General features: G+C 40.9%; 1 protein-coding gene across 1 annotated transcript in view; it reads left to right on the forward strand.

Moving 5' to 3' along the window:
• The window catches only part of RAD18 (RAD18 E3 ubiquitin protein ligase), a 98,887-nt gene extending 79,724 nt beyond the window's left edge, over positions 1–19,163 (forward strand). The window contains exons 12-13 of the mRNA XM_061128038.1: positions 10,750–10,812; positions 18,314–19,163. Coding sequence (XP_060984021.1) covers positions 10,750–10,812; positions 18,314–18,416 — 166 coding nt within the window. The 3' untranslated portion in view covers positions 18,417–19,163. The remainder of the gene's footprint in view (positions 1–10,749; positions 10,813–18,313) is intronic.
• Positions 19,164–19,406: the final 243 nt, after the last annotated feature.

The following is a 19,406-nucleotide window of genomic DNA, read 5'->3' on the forward strand; positions in this document are numbered from 1 at the left end:
GAGCTATTTACATCTTGTTATTGGAGTATGGATAATAATACAATAAAAAAATTAAAAGTATGTATCAACATTAAAGTTTGGAGTAAATATAGTTGCGGGGATAATTCTCATACACTATATCATTTGGTCTGATATCTCATTTTTGTGGGAACTGAGACACAGGGCAATTCAGTGTCCACTGCCTGAAACCCTGTGGTATAAAGTTTTCCTCCCCCCTAAGCAGATTGTAAGACTAGTTTTATGGCCTGAACTTTGACTTGGTACTGCATTTCTCTGATTTGGTGGTTGGTATTGGCCAGACACCCCATGTTTGCACAGTTGAACGTGGGTCTTCAGGATGGCCAGCCAGGTAGATGATGTAGAGGTTGGCCTGGCCGTGCGGAGGACATGCTGCTTCTGTCATGAGCTTCACACTCCGCCTCTTACTAGCAAAGAAACTTGTAATCAAATGAATGCTTCTTAAGTGCAGAGGAAATTTTCGTCTTTGAGATATTGTCTTGTAATTTGTTTCTCCTTACAAGACTGAGTATTGTAACCTGTTACTATATGATCTCCTTGTCTTCTAGTACTGGGGTTTTATTTATGTTGGTCCTTTATGCTGCTAATAGTTGAGTCAGAACAAAATGAAACATCATGATTTTGGCCCTGTGCCCCTTAACTTCAGAGTTTGACTCTGTATCTAGCTGTAGCTGTGGAAATTTTGCTAATTAAAAAATGTTTCTCCTTACATTAGACTCACAATTGATGTCTTCATTTTTCTTTTTCTTTTTTTTCCCTTAAGTTAAACACAAGCACACGTTTGATTATATTTTGAAATTGAATTTTTTTCCATAGGGTCAAGAGGACTCCAATGTTTAGAATTAACCTAATTTCTGTTCCTTGAAGAAAAAATATGTGGTACTTTTCTTTACTTTTTATGAGAATTTAAAGTGATTGACTTAAAAAGGTATGATTCTCTCTTTAATACTACATTTCCTAACACTTTTCTTGCCACATAAGAGAAGATGCTATCTGTTGTCACACACTTTTATCAGCAAGATGATTGATGCTGGAGGCCAGAGGTGCTGCCATGGGCTTAAAAGTTGTTTTGGCTATTCCAGGTCCTTTTGCATCTCTATATAAACTTTAAAATCAACTTAGCAGTTGCTAGAAAAGAAAGAAAAATTCTGCTGGAATTTTGATTGAGGTTAAATTCAATCTATAAATTACTGTGGGGACCAACTTGATTTATCAGTATTGATCTGATACAATGTGGTCTGGCTTCTTTGGTTTAAAAGAATAACTCTAGATGCTGTGAAGAGCGGACAGGGATTAGAGGTGAAACAAGTGGCAGCAGGGGGACCAGTTAGGCTTTTGTCCAGTCCTTTCCAAGGTTCATGGTAGAGTGGATTGGGACAATCATAGTCAGATTAGAAATAGGTGGGATTGGGCCTATATTTTGGAGATTGGATAGACAGAATGTGTAGGTGGTTTAAGACAGGAAAAGCTCAGCCTTGAGAATGAATGCTACATTTTGGCTTTGGCAGCTGGGTGGGTGGTGGTACTTACTAAGTAAAATGGGAAATTTGAGAGAGGGTAGGAGAAAGTTTGTCCAGAGGTTGGGGTGGAGGGAGTGTTGGTAATCAGGGGTTTTGTTTTGGGCCTGTGAGATAACCAAGTAGAGATAAACAAGGAGGTGGAGGTATGGGAAAAAATCAGGGTTCGAGATACACATAAAGGCATGGTATTGGCTGAGAGCCAGTAGTGCGGGTGTGCAGAAAAAGAAAAAGGAACTTCAGACTGAACCCTCTCTCACCTCTGACTTAGAAAGTAGAAACGTTTAGAAAAGACTGAGCAAAGGAGATTCAGGGAGAAAAAGACTATTGGGGGATGAAAAGAACTAGGACATGGTGATGCCATGGAAGCTGACAGAAGAAAACAGATGAGAAGTCAAATAAGACAAAACTGGAGCAGGGACTGTGGGCTTGGGCAGCGTGAAGGTCTTGGCAGTGGTCTTGAGAGAAAGGTTCCCTGGAAGCCTGACTCATGTACATTGAGGGGAATCTTGGGGATGACTGCTGCCAGCTCTCAGGAACTGCTGCTGTGCAGGGTGGTGGAGATTAGGCCTGGATGTGGAGGAACCACAGAGGAGTCAGTGGGAATGTGTGGCTGAGAAGGGGACAGTGATGAGGAGTGGGAGCCAGTTGCCTGAGTAAAGTCCTGAGGGGGCATGAGGTGGGAGCAAGTGGAAGGGTTGGCCTTTGTTAGGAGCAGGGTTGATTCACCCATAGAAACAGCAAGGAAGACAGGATAGCTTCAGATGCAGGTGCAGCAAGTTCCTGCCAGATTGCTTTTATCTGTCCCCCTTCCCTTTTTTAAATTTTTGGCTGCACTGCATGGCTTCTATCTCAGTTCCTCAGCAAAGTGTTGAACCCCAGCTTTGGCAGTGAAAGCCCAGAGTCCTAACCACTAGGCCACCGGGGAACTCCCCTGCTTTCATCTTCTTAATATGGTTGAGGCAGTTCCACCAGCTGAGAGTGGGGGTGGGTTGGCAGGTGGGCAATTTGAGGTGTGAGTCTTTGAGAGTGGGAAACAGAACATTTCGATCCTAAGTTTTGTGGCATCACCTGATAGTGAGGATTGCCCATAGAGTAGATGCTTGCTTTGGAATTCTTATTCATCAACTAAGAAAAACATCAAACATGTGTAACTTTCAAAGATTAACTTAGAAATGTTTTTGACAATGAAAGAAGTCATGCTAATATATTTTCTTCTCATGTGTAGAAGTTTAGTAGAAACTTTTAAAAAACATACAAGATTTTTATATTCTTTTTGAGCACCTAGAGACTGAGAAGGAAAGGACCACAAACTCAAAAAAGAAGAATGGGCAAAAGTCTTGAACAGACAGTTTGCCCAAAGAGTAGTGCAAATTATATTCATTTCTTACCTGTTAGGTTGGCAAACATCTTTTTTTTTTAATTTTTTAAATTTATTTTTAATTGAAGGATAATTAGTTGACAAAATCGTATTTCTGCCATACATAGACATGAATCAGCCATAGGTATACACATGTCCCCTCCCTCTGGCTCCTGCCTCCCACCTCCCACTCCCTTCCACCCCTCTAGGTTGTTGCAGAGCCCTGGTTAGAGTTCCGTGAGTCATGCAGCAAATTCCCGTTGGCTGTCTGTTTTACATATGGTGGTGTATATGTTTCCATGCTACTGTCTCCATTCGTCCCGCGCTCCTTCCTCGCGCTGCTCGTGTCCGTATGTCTGTTCTCCATGTCTGCGTCTCCATTGCTGCCCTGCAAACAGGTTCATCAGTACCATCTTTCTAGATTCTATGTGTGTGTGTATATATATATATATGTACCACAGCTTCTTTATCCATTGATCTGTTGACGGGCATCTAAGTTGTTTCCATGTCCTAGCTATTGTAGATAGTGCTGCAGTGAACATTGGGGTACGTGTATTTTTTTCAATTTTGGTTTCCTCAAAGTATATGCCTAGTAGTGGGATTGTTGGGTCATATAGTAGTTTTATTCCTAGTTTTTTAAGGAATCTCCATACTGTCTTCCATAGTGAAAGTGAAAGTGAAGTCGCTCAGTCGTGTCCGACTCTTTGCGACCCCGTGGACTGAAGCCTACCAGGCTCCTCCGTCCATGGGATTCTCTAGGCAAGAATACTGGAGTGGGTTGCCATTAAGTTTCCCTTTTTTCCACACCCTTTCCAGCATTTGTTGTTATTATGGATTCTTTGATGATGGCCATTCTGACCAGTGTGAGGTGATATCTCATTGTAAGTTGATTTGCATTTCTCTGATAATGAATGATGTTGAACATCTTTTTGTGTGTTTAATAGCCATCTGTATGTCTTCTTTCAAGAAATGTCTGTTTATATCTTTTGCCCACTTTTTGATTGGGTTGTTTGTTTTTCTGGGATTGTGTTGTAAGGTTGGCAGACAAGTTAACATTTGCTGATAATAGACTCTGCAGTAAGGCTATGGGGAAAGACACATTCTCACTTATTACTGGTTGAAATGCTGCATAATACAGTCCCTAAGGCGAGGAATCTGGTGAGATCAACCAAAGGTCCTGTTGTTTGGCCTTTTACACAGTATTCTCATGAATTTGCCCTATGGGTATACTTGCAGCGTACAAATGACTACATGCAGGGTATTCATCAAGTCATTGTTTATCATAACAGAAGGCTGGAAATCCCTTTGAGTATTCATCATTGGGGCTGGTTGATTTAACTCCAGTACATCCACACAATAAGATCCTATGTGGTAGTTCTAAAAGGAAAATCTGCTGCTGACGTGGAGAGATTTCCAGGGTATGTTTGTAAGTGAAAAGACCAGAATTCAGAATGGCATAGATAGCATTCTAAAGGAACTGGATATACTTATGTTTGTTTGGTTTTGCATAAAGAAACATCCGAAGAAAAAACAAACTATTAAGTGATTATTTGTTGGAAATAGAGGGGAACAGATTGGAAGGCACAGAGACCTCCCTGTGAGACCTCTCAGTGTACATATTCTTATGTCATTTTGATTTTGAAACATGCAAAATTATTAATCTACTTTAGTAAAAAAAAAAAAAGAGTAAGTACTTTACGGTAAAGTTTTGGAAATCATCGTCTTTATCAGTATCATTATTATAAACTGGTTAATGAAGTTTGGTGATGCAGGCAGTAAGGTAAGACAAATATAGTAATGGGATTTTGTAATTTAGAAGGCATGGGGATTATTAGGAAAACTGTTGAATAGGTTCTGTTCAAATTAAGAGAAAACAGTATCTAAGGAAAACATTGTCAAAGTAACTGATCCTAAGAAGTATCTTACTATAATTCACTGATAGCTTTGCTATTTAAAAAAATTTTTTTAATTGCTTTGGAAGGTTAACCTATTTGGTTTTTAACTGTAATAATGTGTTGTAGAATGAATTTAATGTTGCCACAAAATATGCATTTTTGTTGCTACAAAATATACTTTTTCCACTAATATGCATTACCGTTTTGTATTTTATTACAGCCTTCCCCCTGAGGCTCCCTCCACCCCCACCCCGGGAACATTTCTGAACTTCAGAATACCCCAGAAAGTTTAATGGTTCATCTTGTTCCAGGTGGTGAATTTTGATTGTTGAAAGTTTCTAGGCAAAATGTGGGAACCTGGAATCATTTTCCCGTACCTTTTGCTTTTTCACAAGGACTTAAACTGAATGGTACATGAGATCTGCAGTCCTTCAGGCGTTGTTCTGGGGGCAGTGCTATCTTCTCCTCAGATACTATGACATCAAGTCCTTGAAATTTACACGTGTCCATCAGGTCCCGGTACCTAGCTGGGCATCTTCTTTGTTCATCAGCTCAGTCATGGCTTTGTTCCTTTAGCAGGATGCCTGGCACATAGTAGATTATTGAATCATTGTCCCTGGGGTTCAGTTTCCTTGTTGATAAAATGGAATGATAGTGTTGGTGCCTGCCATTCTCCCTAGGTGATTCTGAAAAGCAAATGAGGTGATTAAAGATTGTGAAGTCTTTGTAAATTGAACATAAATTTAGTTATGGTTTGGTTTCATCTCTTATTAAGGATTTTCCATGTATTTCGTGATAAATAAATTCTTTCTGGTATTCTCTTTTTCTTGTATTTGAATTTGAAGCTTTCTTCATTTTATCTTTTTCTAGATCTGGTAGAGAGCATGAAAACATCCCTCTGTTCTCTTTACTTTATCTGAGCCTTTGTCCACCTGTCAACTGGACGTGAAACCTATGGTTCTAATATGAATTAAAGCTAATTATATAATCTAGTCATCACAATGATTTGTAGAAGTAATAATGCTGCTGCTGCTACTGCTGCTAAGTCTCTTCAGTCGTGTCCGACTCTGTGCGACCCCGTAGACGGCAGCCCACCAGGCTCCGCCGTCCCTGGGATTCTCCAGGCAAGAACACTGGAGTGGGGTGCCATTTCCTTTTCCAATGCATGAAAGTGAAAAGTGAAAGTAAAGTCGCTCAGTTGTGGCCGACTCTTAGTGACCCCATGGACTGCAGCCTACCAGGCTCCTGCGTCGGTGGGATTTTCCAGGCAAGAGTACTGGAGTGGGGTGCCATTGCCTTCTCCGAATAGTTGCTAACAAAATAGTAATTTTTGGTTTTGTCACTGAGTGATTTTTTTGTTTTTTGACCTAGAATGTTTACTATTCTAATATTGTCAGCCAACTGCTCAAATATTCAGCACATAAGCTGTTGCTTACCCTACAGAACAGATTATTTGGAAAGGGAGTTTGAGAAAGGATTCGTGGAGCTGGTAGCATTTATTTAAGTTCTGTTGTCTGGTAAGCTTTTATGGTCCTCCAGTGATTGGCCCTTAAAGAGGTTTTTGTTTTTGTTGAATGTACTCAACCATGCTCAAATTAATGCCACAATTATAAGCAGAGACTTGGAGGGGGAGGTGGGAATTGAGAGAGACTAGCTATTAGATAATAGAAAAATTCTACTTGTAATTAATCTCTAATCCACAGGACTTTTATAGCAGATGTTTGCATTTTATCTACCCCACAGTATCTTGTGTACCTGCCATGGTGGATAAACATCAAGTTTTGATGAATTTGCACCCTGATGTCATAGAAACAGTAGAAATCAAAGATTAAAACAGCACACGGTTATCTGGTCTCCTAGGGCAAATTGAAGCATGGTGCTGAGGCAGTTATTTAGGTAATTCAGACCCACATCTGGTTTATGAAAATGGATGCAATATTTATTGAACACTTAACTATGTGTCAAGCTGTATACTGAACATTCTATGTATTATATTGGTTAATCTTTACAGTATTCCTGTGAACTGTATATGGGCTTCCCTGGTGGCTCAGTTGGTAAAGAATCTGCCTGCAATGAAGGAGACTCGAGTTCAGTCCCTGGGTTGGGAAGATCCACTGAAGAAGGGAATGGCAATCCACTCCAATAGTCTTGCCTGGAGAGTTCCTGGACAGAGGAGCCTGGTGGGCTGTAGTTCAAGGGGTCGCAAAGAGTTGAAACTATATGTTTTTTTGATCCTGACTGTAGAGATGAGGATATTGAGGCAAGATTAAGTAACTTGCCCAGGATTACTTGCTAAGTGACAGAAATAGGACTGAAACCTTAACTTTGTCTAATATGTAAATCTGATTTTTTTCTTCTGTGTAGTATGACCAGTCATAATATTGCCAGAGGTATTTGGTATGTCACTTTTCAGCTTTAGTGTAAAATCTTCACAGGTAGAATGAAATAAGATGCTGCAAGAAAAATAAGCAAAGAAATTATTTCCTTCACCTGGTAAGATGTTATGCCACTTCTTTTGATCAGAGAATGACAAGAATAAATTATAGGAAGACCAACTAGGACAAAGACCAACCACCAGCCAGCAAATAAAAAATAGCTAAGCTTACACTTTTGAAAGTTTGAGCTGAAAATGAAATCTAAATGGTATGAAAAATTAAGTGTGGGTGTTTCAAATAGATCTACTAGGCTCTTCTCGAATAGGGGGTGGGATTCCATAAAATTCAGGATTCACATTTTTTGCCTGTGAATCTTTGTCTTGTGTATTAGTTTGTATAATCATATCCACTCTAGCCTTGTCTGGATGGTGACATCAGAGAGCATGATTTGAATACCCTTCCACAGCGAGCTGTAACTTTCAGGTTCCAGACTCCACTCTTAAATCATGATCTGTTGGACTGTTTCAAATTCAAATTGTAGGGAATCTGAAATTTACTCTGAAAAAAGTTCTTGTCTGAGAATTAAGAACTATAGCCTGTGTAGGCTTGTGCATGCCCTGACTCTGGGTGTTCCAGAGTGAGTAGTTATTTTCTCTTATGGAGGATTGTTTAGATATCTTGAAAGTGTGTGAAAGGAATTTTTGATCTCCAAGCCATATTAAAATGACTAAGATTTTAAAGATACTAATTACTGCTGTCCACAAGGAGGAGATCTGAGAGTGGTCATTTTAGTAACACTGAATGTTTTACCCAGTAGTCTCTTTGTAAAATCCTGTTTGTGAAACTTGGTGTTTAATTTCAGGAATGTGGCTTTTGAGTAGAATATAGTAAGTACATTACCTTAAGAGGCTTCCCAGGTGGCACAATGGTAAAGAATCCACCTGCCAATGCCAGGAAATGTGGGTTCAATCCCTGGGTCAGGAACATCCCCTGGAGTAGGAAATGGCAACCCATTCCAGTATTCTTGCCTGAAAAATTCCATGGACAGAGGAGCCTGGCGGGCTGAAGTATATGGGGTTGCAAAGAGTTGGACAGGAGTGAATGACTGAGCATGCATGCACATTATCCTCAAAAGGGATGGACATTTCTGTCTGCTATTTTAGTTGTATTAGTCAGCATCAACTCGAAGTTTCTTAGTAGTGGTGACTTGAATACAGCAAAATATGCTGAAACTTCATTTTAGGTAAACGTCAGACCTCCCAAACTTTGTATCATTCAGTTTAGTGATTTGATTATCATCAGGTTAGTGACAAGCTGGAATAGAAGGAAAGGTATGAGAATTGAGGAATTCAAGGAGCCATGGATGATGTTGGTTGGTGGTCATGAAGTAGCAGAGGAAGAAGAGATTGTAGACCACTTCTGAGATGTGTGTTTTGTATGCCTCCTCCACCATCTGTTCTCATTGAGGTAGTGTAGCAAAAACCTGTTAGGTTTGTGTCATTAATACACTGCAGATATTTTCCTTCAATAAATCAGTTATTTGTGCTAGTGATTTGAAAGCCCAGAAGTAAGTTGATCTCAGACTGGTATGTTATTTGACAGGCTTGGCCATCCTGCTTGCTTAGCTGGAATAGTGGGGATGCTCTGTAACCTTCCTGTTTAAAAAAAATTGTATGTGTCTACTGGGGAGAGGATGTCAGCAAGAAGCCGACTTTACTTTTTCTAGTGATGTGATACCTACAAGGACCCACAGCCGTATGACCACCCCTTTCCTCCATTTCCCCAGGCTCGTGAGTTCTCAGTAGGAGCAATTTTGCCACCTAGTGGGAGGGAATTGGTTGGGGGATAGTGCTGGATGACAAATGATGGTCAGGGGCGCCCTGTGTGTAGCTCCTTGAGTGTCCTGAATTGGGGAAACCCCTTGAGTAAAATATTTGGTACAGAGCTGTGTTTATTGACTGTTGCCCTTTTTATTTTTTTGTTCAGGAGTCGTAGGCAAACACTGCTTCAAAGCAGTTTGTCAGAAGTGGGTGAGAATGATTCATTGGTACTTTAAATCTTCATAATTTTTAAACTTTTGTTGTCTGTGAGAATATCACTAGAAATAAGACTGGCACTAACAGTTCCACACCTGTTGTGTCTTGCCTGAGACAGAGTTATTCCTTTGTTTGAACCTTCTCCACCCTGGGGATTGTGATCACTATTTATAATTTGTCTCATACAATGCCAATGACAGTCTGTGTCTTGGATGTCTAAAGAAATGCTTTTTTTGTATTCACGTACATTTTATATATATTTGGTAGGCCTAAAGCCTCAAAGCATTTTTCTTTTAAAGAAATAATACATGCCCTCTGTACTCTATTGATTTGGCCCCTTTGCACAGATTGGCCAAAGATTACATAGCACTTTAGGTTGCATTATAACAAATTACAGTATAAGTACAGTTCAAATTAATTACATTATACTTTATTTGATTACTTAAGTACAGTTCAAATTAATTATATTGTACTTTATCTGGTTACAAAGGGACTAACAGCCACTAAGGAACTTAATATCTCTTGTGAATTTCATCATTAAAATGCAGTTTTTAAGACATACTTTGATCTCTGGTTACCATAAATTGAAATTGAAAAGGCTCATGATTATATTCCTTTTGAATTCAGGTTTTTTTATTAAGGGATTTATTTAAGCTTTAGTGATTTTTTTCATTATTATTACTAATTAAGTTTTTTTAACACAGCTTCATTGAATTGATGTATAATAAACTGCAAATATTTATTTATTTTGTTGGTTAACTTTTTATTTTGTATTGGGATATAGCCTGTTAACGAGCAATGTTGTGATAGTTTCAGGTAAATGGCAAGGGGCTCAACCATACAAATACATGTACCCCAAACTCCCCTTTCATCCGGGCTGCCTTATAACATTGAACAGAGTTCCATGTGCTGTACAGTAGGTCCTTGTTGGTTATCCATTTTAAATATAGCAGTGTGTACCCGTCCATCCCGAACTCCATAATTATCCCTTTCCCATCCGTCCCCCCCAGCAACCATAAGCTCCTTCTTGAAGTCTCTCAATCTGTTTCTGTTTTGTAAGTAAGTTTATTTGTATCATTTCTTTTTAGATTCCACATATAAGGGACATCATACGGTGTTTCTTCTTCTCTGACTTATTTTTCTCAGTATGACACTGTCTAGGTCCATCCATGTTGTTACAAATGGCATGGTTTTATTCTTTTAGTAGCTGAGTAATATTCCGTTGTATATATGTACCCCATCTTCTTTATACATTCTTCTGTCAATAGACATTTTAAACTGCAAATATTTAAAGCACACAGTTTGATGAGTTTGTCACATGTGTACTGTGATGTCATCTACTCAAGAAAGATGATGATGACTGTCCATCACTTTCAAAGTTCTCTTGTGCCATTTTGTAGTCCCTCCTTGCCCACCCTCCGCGGGTAACCACTGGTCTGCTCATTTGCTTTCTGTCGCCTTTGATTAGGTTGCATTTTTTATAATTTTATATAAATGGAAGCACAGTCTTTTTATTATCAGGCAATATTGACTTACATATCCTTTTAGTTCCAGTTCAGACATCATAAGAGATCTTCTAGAAGATGAAGAAGCCTGGGAAGCATCACATAAGTGAGTTCTCGTCATCACTAAATACTCATGTACTTTAACCTGATAAATTATGGTTCTATACAATTGATTTGCAAACCAAAGAATATTTGTGCTTACTGACTTAAGAAAGTAGTAATTCATGCATCTCAAGATAAAGATTTCCGGTTCACTACTTGTTTCTGTATATTTCTGCGTAGAAATGGAATCCTAGCTTAATAACGCTGGTTACTTGTCAGAAGTTGTTCTTCTAAAGGTAAATTGTTCCAGTGGGCAACATATAGTCCGGACTTAACAGTCAGGCCTTAAGCACTGGTTTAGAGTCTTTAGAAAACTTCTAATACTTCCCTAAATGTTACTAGTCATAAGATTGTAGTTCATCCAGGCAGATTTGTTCCACTGCAGTTTCAGGACGATCACGCCCCAAGTGGGCCCTCACAGCTGCCTAGCGCTTTTACTGTTTCTGTGATTATTTCTTTGTCTTGTTCTTCACAGAGATTATTCGCACCCTTCTCAGGTCTCAGTGACTCGAGCCTCCCTGAAGACCTTGTCTCTTCTTTGGTAGAGGAAATAGAAGCTGTTGTGTGGGAATCCTTACCCTTCAACATCGAATGTATAAATCTGCCTGTTTTTATACATATTTTATTCCTCCTTTTATAATTCCTTCCTTTTATAATAAAGGGTTATCCCTGTATTATAGAGTCCACTTTTTCCTACCTCATTCCTGCCCTCTTGTCAGGAACATTACCTCTTCTCTCTGCTCTTGTTGAGATACTTCCGCTTCTCTCCTCCACTCCTCTCTCTCTCACTGTTTTTTTTTTTTAATTAATTTTTTAATTTTTTAAATTTTGGCTGCACTGGGTCTTCGTTGCTGTGTACAAGCTTTCTCTAGTTGCAGCGAGCAGGGGCTCCTCTTCATTGCGGTGCTTGGGCTTCTCATTGTAATGGCTTCTCTTGTTGCAGAGCACAATCTCTAGGCACACAGGCTTCATTCCTCCACAGCACATGGGAATCTTCCCAGACCAGGGATCGAACCTGTATCCCCTGCATTGGCAGGCAAATTCTTTTTCTCTTTTCTTTTTTTTTTTTTACATTGTAAAAGAACTGATACTTTATTACAGAACATAATTCAAACTATTGTTGGTATTTCAATATATTCCTAAAGAAATGTTGGAATTGGAACAGCACTTATAATTCACTTTATGGCTATGAAAAGGCAGTCGTCTTCCACTTAAAACTGTAACCAATGATGAAATACACTTCAAGAATATAAACATTTGGTCTAACAATCTTTTCATATTGGTTAAAAACAGACTGTTGCTGATGGAAATAACTTTAATCCAATGTGCAAAAAAAGTACAGTTTGTACTTATAATACATAAGACCAAAGAGGCATACCTATTCTTGTCCTAAACTTGATCCTAAACAAAAATTCAATTTCAGAATCAGTTGGGGATTATTTTATTCTAGGAAATCTTGGAATTTTTGCAAGTTTGCAAACCTTGTCTCTGAGAGCCAGATTCCTACATTTCCTTTTCTAACCCTGTCACCACTGGTCCAGCCCACAAATCCCATCGGCTGCAGAGTAGCAACACCCAAAATAAGAGGAGTGAAAAAACTCAGCCCTCAGGCCACCAACACGGCAGGTGGATTCTTATGCACTGCTCCACCAGGGAAGTCTTTTCATTGGGTTTTCAGCGAGCCTGAATCTTTCCCAACTTGAACCCAGCCAACTAAACACTTAGCCTTCCCTCTCACTCAGAATCCTCCTGCAGCTGCTCTTGTGTCTCTCCTGCCTTTCTCAGTAGGCAGCCTCTACTTGCCGTTTGCATTCCTCATCTCGCTTACTCGTCAACATCCTCAGCCAGGCCTCTCGGTTCTTCTGAAATAGCCTTTACTGAAGTCACTGAAGACCATGTTGTGCTGTGCTGTGCCTAGTCACTCAGTTGTGTCCTGCTCTTTGCGACCCCATGGACTGTAGCCTGCCAGGCTCCCCTGTCCCTGGGATTCTCCAAGCAAGAATACTAGAGTGGGTTGCCATGCCCTCTTCCCAACCCAGGGATCAAACCCAGGTGGCCAAGTCCAAAGAACAATGTGTTAGGCCGCATCTCCTTTGACTTCTTAGCAGAATCTGATGCTCTTGATGTCTTCATGTTTCTGAAAGCCTCTCTGGGGCTGAAAGAGGTAAATCTCTACCCTAAGGTCAGTTAATAATAAGTGATAAGTGATAGAACAGAGATTTCAATCTAATATGTCAAAATTCAGCTTTTTTTGACCATTAAGCTAAATTGTCTGTCCCAAGAATGAAGCTCACTGTGCTGACATTTTATAGTATTATAGCTGAATCACTGGGAGAATGGAAAAGGTATTTGGTGGCTCAAACAGTAGTGTTTTATGAATGTTTGAGATTGTGGCTGCCTTATTTTCACCTGAGCATTTCTGAACTTTGAATTCTGGAAGAAGAGACCACTCATTAGCTAACTACTTCCTCTTGTGCCATGAATCACCCTGTTCATGCTAAACTAAACCCTCACATCAATGGCTGTGACAAGCTTAAACGCAGAATTCCTGAGTCCAAGCCCATTTTTGGCAATGGTAACCAACCTCCTAAAGTCATTACTATGAGAAAGCACTTAGAAAACAAATCCCATCGCTGATCCTCACAGATAGGCACTGTTAAACCTGGAAGGATGTGAGTGCTCGTCTAGTCCAGTCCCTTCATTTTATAAGGAAAGAGACTGAGCTCCAGAGAGGTAAGTTGACAGGGTTAAGGTTCACAGCTAGGTAGTGGCCTGCTGGGGTAAGAATCCAGGCTTCCTGGTTTCAGCTGAACGTGGAGCAGTTTGAACCAGCTTATGCCACAGTCCAGCTTTAGAAACAGAATCAGGAAAGGACCACACAGCTTTACTTCTCAACAAAATAATAGCTCTGCAAATACGCATCTTAAGCTTACAGGCCTTTTCATACTGTTCATGAGATTCAGAAGAGATTAAGAAGAGGTGGCGAGAATACAATGAACTGTACAAAACAGGTCTTAATGACTCAAATAACCACGGTGTGGTCACCCACCTAGAGCCAGACATCCTGGAGTGTGAAGTCAAGGGGGCCTTAGGAAGGATCACTATGAACAAAGCTAGTGGAGGTGATGGAATTCCAGCTGAGCTATTTCAAATCCTAAAAGAGGATGCTGTTAAAGTGCTATACTCCATATGCCAGCAAATTTGGAAAATTTAGCAGTGGCCACAGGACTGGAGAAGTTCAGTTTTCATTCTAATCCCAAAGGCAGTGACAAAGAATGTTCAGATTACTGTACAGTTGCATTCATTTCACATGCTATCAAGATTTTGCTCAAAATTCTTCAAGCTAGGCTTCTGCAGCATGTAAACTGAGAACTTCCAGATGTTCAAGCTGGATTTAGAAAAGGCAGGGAAACCAGAGATCAAATTGCCAACATCTGCTGGATCTTAGAGAAAGCAAGGGAATTAAAAAAAAAAAAAATCTACTTCTGCTTCATTGACTATGCTAAAGCCTTTGACTGTGTGGATCACAACAAACTGTGGAAAGTTCTTCAAGAGATGGGAATACCAGACCACCTGACCTGCTTCCTGAGAAACCTGTATCCAGGACAAGAAGCAACAGTTAGAACCGGACATGGAACAATGGACTGGTTCCAAATTGGGAAAGAAGTACATCAAGGCTGTATATTATTTATTTAACTTATATGCAGAGAACATCATGCGAAATACCAGGCTGGATGACTCACAAGCTGGAGTCAAGATTGCTGGGAGAAATATCAACAACCTCAGATACACAGATGATACCACTTTAATGGCAGAAAGTGCAGACAATCTAAAGAACCTCTTGATGAGGGTGAAAGAGGAGTGAAAAAGCTGCCTTAAAACTTAGCAGTCAAAAAACAAAGATCATGGCATCCGGTTCCATCACTTCATGGGAAATAGATGGGGAAAAAGTGGAAACAGTGACAGATTTTATTTTCTCGGGATCCAAAATCACTGCGGATGGTGACTGCAGCCATGAAATTAAAAGACGCTTACTCCTTGGAAGAAAAGCTATGACCAACCTAGACAGTGTTGAGACATCAACACAAAGCAGAGACATCACTTTGCTGAGAAAGGTCCTTATAGTCAAAGTTATGGTTTTTCTGGTAATCATGTACGGATGTGAGAGTTGGACCATAAAGAAGGCTTAGTGCCGGAGAACTGACACTTTCAAACTGTGGTTGTGGAGAAGATTCTTAATAGTCCCTTGGACAGCAAGGAGATCAAACCAGTCAATCCTAAAGGAAATCAGCCCTGAAACTCACTGGAAGGGCTGATGCTGAGACTCCAGTACTTTGGCCACCTGATGTAAAGAGCCAAGTCATTGGAAAATACCCTGATGCTGGGAAAGATGGAGGGCAAGAGGAGAAGAAGGCAACAGAATATGAGATGGTTGGATGGCCTCACTGACTCAATGGAGATGAGTTTGGGCAAGCTCCAGGAGATGATGACAGGCAGGGAAGTCTGGCATGCTACGGTTCATGGGGTCACCAAGAGTTGGACACGACAGTGACTGGACAATAACAACAAAGCTTATAGGTATTTTGTGGTACCGCAAGTGACATGTTTGAGATATTAGTCCTAGAACATGCTGTTTCAGTCACAATACATCTCCTAATTCCATAAATGATTGAGAGGTTCTTTTAGTAACACAGTGCCCCATATAAAGCAGTATTTTCATAAGCAGCAAAAAAAGGAAAAAAAAGAAAAAAAACCCACCCAAAACAAAACCCTACTTTCTGTAGGTTGGTCTGAGGTTCTTATATCTATGATTATTGGTTCATCTTACCAATTTGAGCTACAGGATATATTTACATTGAATAGGATGAAAATAGGAAGAAAAATGGTCCAGGTAAATCATTTCACGTTTCATGTTTCCAGCTTTCAGTTTCCACATGAAATTGTGGAGGAGATGTTTCTGCCTCCAGGAGTCTGAGTCCCTTCTTCAGACCTGCTCCCCCTCCACTCTCTCCTCCCTCAGTGGGCAGTGGTGTCAACAGTCTTCCCCACTGCTCCAGCCAGAAACCTAAGAATCATTGTCAACTTCTCACTCTCTCTTACGTCTCAGATGCAGTTGATTGCAAAACCCTAAGGATAAGTTGTCCTCAGACTTAAATGTACATCAAGATCACTTGGAGGACTTGTTAAAATAGATTATTGGGCTCCACTGAACCCCAAGATTGAGATTTTGGAGATTTGGGCTGGGGTACAGGAGTTTGCATTTTGACACACTCCCCGGGGTTGCTGATGCTGCTTCTGGGGCCCCCTCATTGAGGAGCGGGACTGTGGATGACCCCTGAACTAACTCTGTCAGCCCCTCTGTGCCACAGTCTGCATAAGACCTTGTTTTCTCTCTGGCTTCCTGCCACAGCTGTCCGCCTGGCTGGCTGTCTCTCTGCCTCTAGTCAGTATGCTTCATTTTGCCAGTGAGACCTGAAAGACACCGTGTTCTCTGTGGTAGTTTAAAGTCCTGTGGGGACTCGTGAGCTACGGCCCCAGCCTGCCCGCTGGCTCCTGGACCGTCCTTCCCCACCCCTCTTTCCTCGTTACAGCCAAGCTGAACTACTCATCTTTGCTTCAGAGTCATACTGCCTTAAACTGCTGTTGCTTCCACCTTAGTTGCCTTTTCTCCTTTCTTCATCCACACAGGAGTTGTGGTTCCTTCCTGGACAGCTCTGCTTGGAAGCCCCTGACTACTCCCTTGATCTTGCAGCACTCTGTCTGCACTTAAACCCCGACTCGCTTCCTAGAGAGGATGTTCATTAGGCCCCGCACCTTGCACGGTGCCTGGGGGAGGGGAGTCCCAGGGTGGGCACTCAGTAGGCATATGAGATTGAATATGCCAGTCCGCATTCTTTGGATGGAAACACACTCCCGGGTGGATAAGGATTGCCACTTATAAATCTTTTTTTAACTCTTTATCTCTTGTGCTTTACCTTTTAGTGCCTTAAAAATCCTTTTTTAGGAAATAGCTTTTTCTAATGTTATAAAATCAGAAAAGGAAGAATCATTTTCTCTATTGGCAATCTGCGTTTCATCCTAACCCCATGAGAAGTCATTTGCAGTACACTAATGATCCCAACATATTTTCTGGTTGAGACTTGATAATTTGGCTGTCTCTTTTTGGAGGAGGGGACTTTATTAATTGTTATTTATTAAGAACTATTATTAATGTGAACACATCTTAAGTGTACAGCTTGATGGATTTTTCCAACTGAATACACCCAGGGTTAGGGTTAGTTTGGTGGGTGCAGTGAATCACGCCCCCTCAGTACTCACACTCTCAAGGCCCACATTGATTCTGCACTTGGTCATGTGATATGAGAAGCAGCTTGGTTAGTGTTTGCACAGTGGGGCTTGTCCTTCCAGAATGCTCACTTTTCGGATTCTTCCCCTTGGACCCAGCCCTTCCGCTGTGAGAAGCCCACCTTGGGCATGGGGAGAAGACAATTGGAGGAGGATGGGGCAGCCCTCTCACCAGCCAATTTTCTAGTCAGCAGCCAGCACCAACTTGCCACCGGACGAGTGAGCCTTCCTTGAAGTGAATCCTCCAAACTCAGTTCAGCTGTCGGTTCCAAGCCCTGCCCAGATCTGGAATCATGACCAAATAAACAATTGTGCTGTTTCCTGAGAATGGTTTGTTATGTAGTGGTAGATAAGCAGAATGAATTGAACAAAAATAGTTTCTGTTTAGTTTTTTAATTGCCATATAACAAATCACCCTGAAACTTAGAAACTTAAACCACAGCCATTTTATTTGCTTCTGATTTCTCAGTCCGGGCTGGCCTCAGGCTGCGGGTGGTCATTTATGTGGCATATAGCCCACTCGCAGGGCAGATAGAAGCCATGTTCTGCTGAGATGTCTGGACTTCTCTTTCCATGTAGTCTGGGAGCCTGTTCTCCATGTAGTTTGGTCTGTGCATGTGCTCCAGAATCCAGAGAAAGTTCGCTTTTGTCTTCCCACTTACTTGAATGGCAGCCACCTCTTTCCCCCAGCGCTCTGCCCAAAGTGAGGGGATGGGCATGGCCCATCTCTGTTGGGAGGGGGCTTTGTTTTCTTGGTCCCTTTACAACCTCAGCTCTCTGACAGGATTGAGATAAATTTTGATTTTGTTAGACTCTCTGGCTTCATCTTGTTGTAATGGAAACATTTTTTTTTTTTTGGCAGCTTTCTGCATGTGAAGCAGAAGCAAAAAACTGCTAGATTCTGATTGAGAAGGAGATTCAGTTCTTAACTCTGTCATTTAGGATCTGTGAACTGTGCTAAGTCACTGTTTTCTCAGTTGTAAAGTGGGAATAATAATAAAAGTAGTAATAATTATCATAGTAGACTTGTCAGTGGAATGGAAGGCTATTTGGAGGATTACAGTAAAAACACATGGGAAAGCACTTATAAACCAGAAACTGCTGTAGAATAATAACGATCATCATTTTCTAAGCTGGAATTTTCTTTTTTCCATTTTCAGAAATGATCTTCAAGACATAGAAATAAGCCCCAGACAGAATCGTCGAACAAGGTCAGCTGAAAGTGTTGAGCTTGAGCCAAGAAATAAGCGAAACAGAAATTAGTGTGGGTTTGCCAACTTTGCCAGTGCAATCATCAGAAGATGGTGTTTTGTTGCCGTGTAGATTCATATTCATAAATTTCCCAAGTGAAGATGTTACATTCTAAATGTTATGTTTAACTGATTTTCAGTCTTTTCTGCCTTTCCAGGAAAACAAAAATCTTACACAGCATCCTTGCTTAGTCAGTTACCCACTGCCCCTAAAACATCTCACTCTAAAAACACTGGCATCCACATGTTCACCAGCTTTGCAGAAGACACAGACTTGTTTTTGTTTCTAAGTTTCAGGGTGTATTAACATTTAAGCCATTCTCCTGTCTCTTTCATGGAGAAGCCAAGTTCAGAAAAGGATCCTTCAGTCCCTCTACCACAGGGACCGGTTGAGGTGTCCAGAGCCTCTGTGTTTCTGGAAAGGCAAGCAGGGTGTCCTAACTCACGAGGCCTGGAGGCCAGCTCCCGTGTCACAGCTGTTACAGGAGGGTTTGTTGCCCAGGTTTCATGTGGTCCTTAGTTAGACCCGTGTCTCACACTTGGCTGGAAGGAGGACGTTGGTACTGTAATCTAAAGGCACAGAACAATAAAATACTGGCATATTCTTCAGAAAATAGCTCCTACGATGATTGCTTGATCTTTTTTTTCACTTGAGTGAATCGAATCTTTAACACTTTGAATTCCAGCTATGAAATGGAGACAATGCAATAAATGGCTTTGGTAACTGAACAGACTCTATATCAATTTAAAATAAAGTCCTTGAAACAGTCTGCTGTGAATAGTTGAGTACAAGCTACACATCACTGGGATGGGTTGATCAGAAATTGTTTTCTCTGTGCAAAATGTCCCACAGTTCCCAGTTGCTTCCAGAACTCCTAACGCCTGTTTTGGCATTTCCGAGCCAGTCCCCTCTCACGGGTGCCAGCAGCTCTGGGGCTGTCACTGTCCTGGTGACAGCAGTGTCACTCACCAGAGTCCAGGGAGACCCTGGTGTTGGTTCAGG

The sequence above is a fragment of the Dama dama genome, chromosome 24 (genome assembly GCF_033118175.1).
Source record: "Dama dama isolate Ldn47 chromosome 24, ASM3311817v1, whole genome shotgun sequence".
NCBI lineage: Eukaryota > Metazoa > Chordata > Mammalia > Artiodactyla > Cervidae > Dama > Dama dama.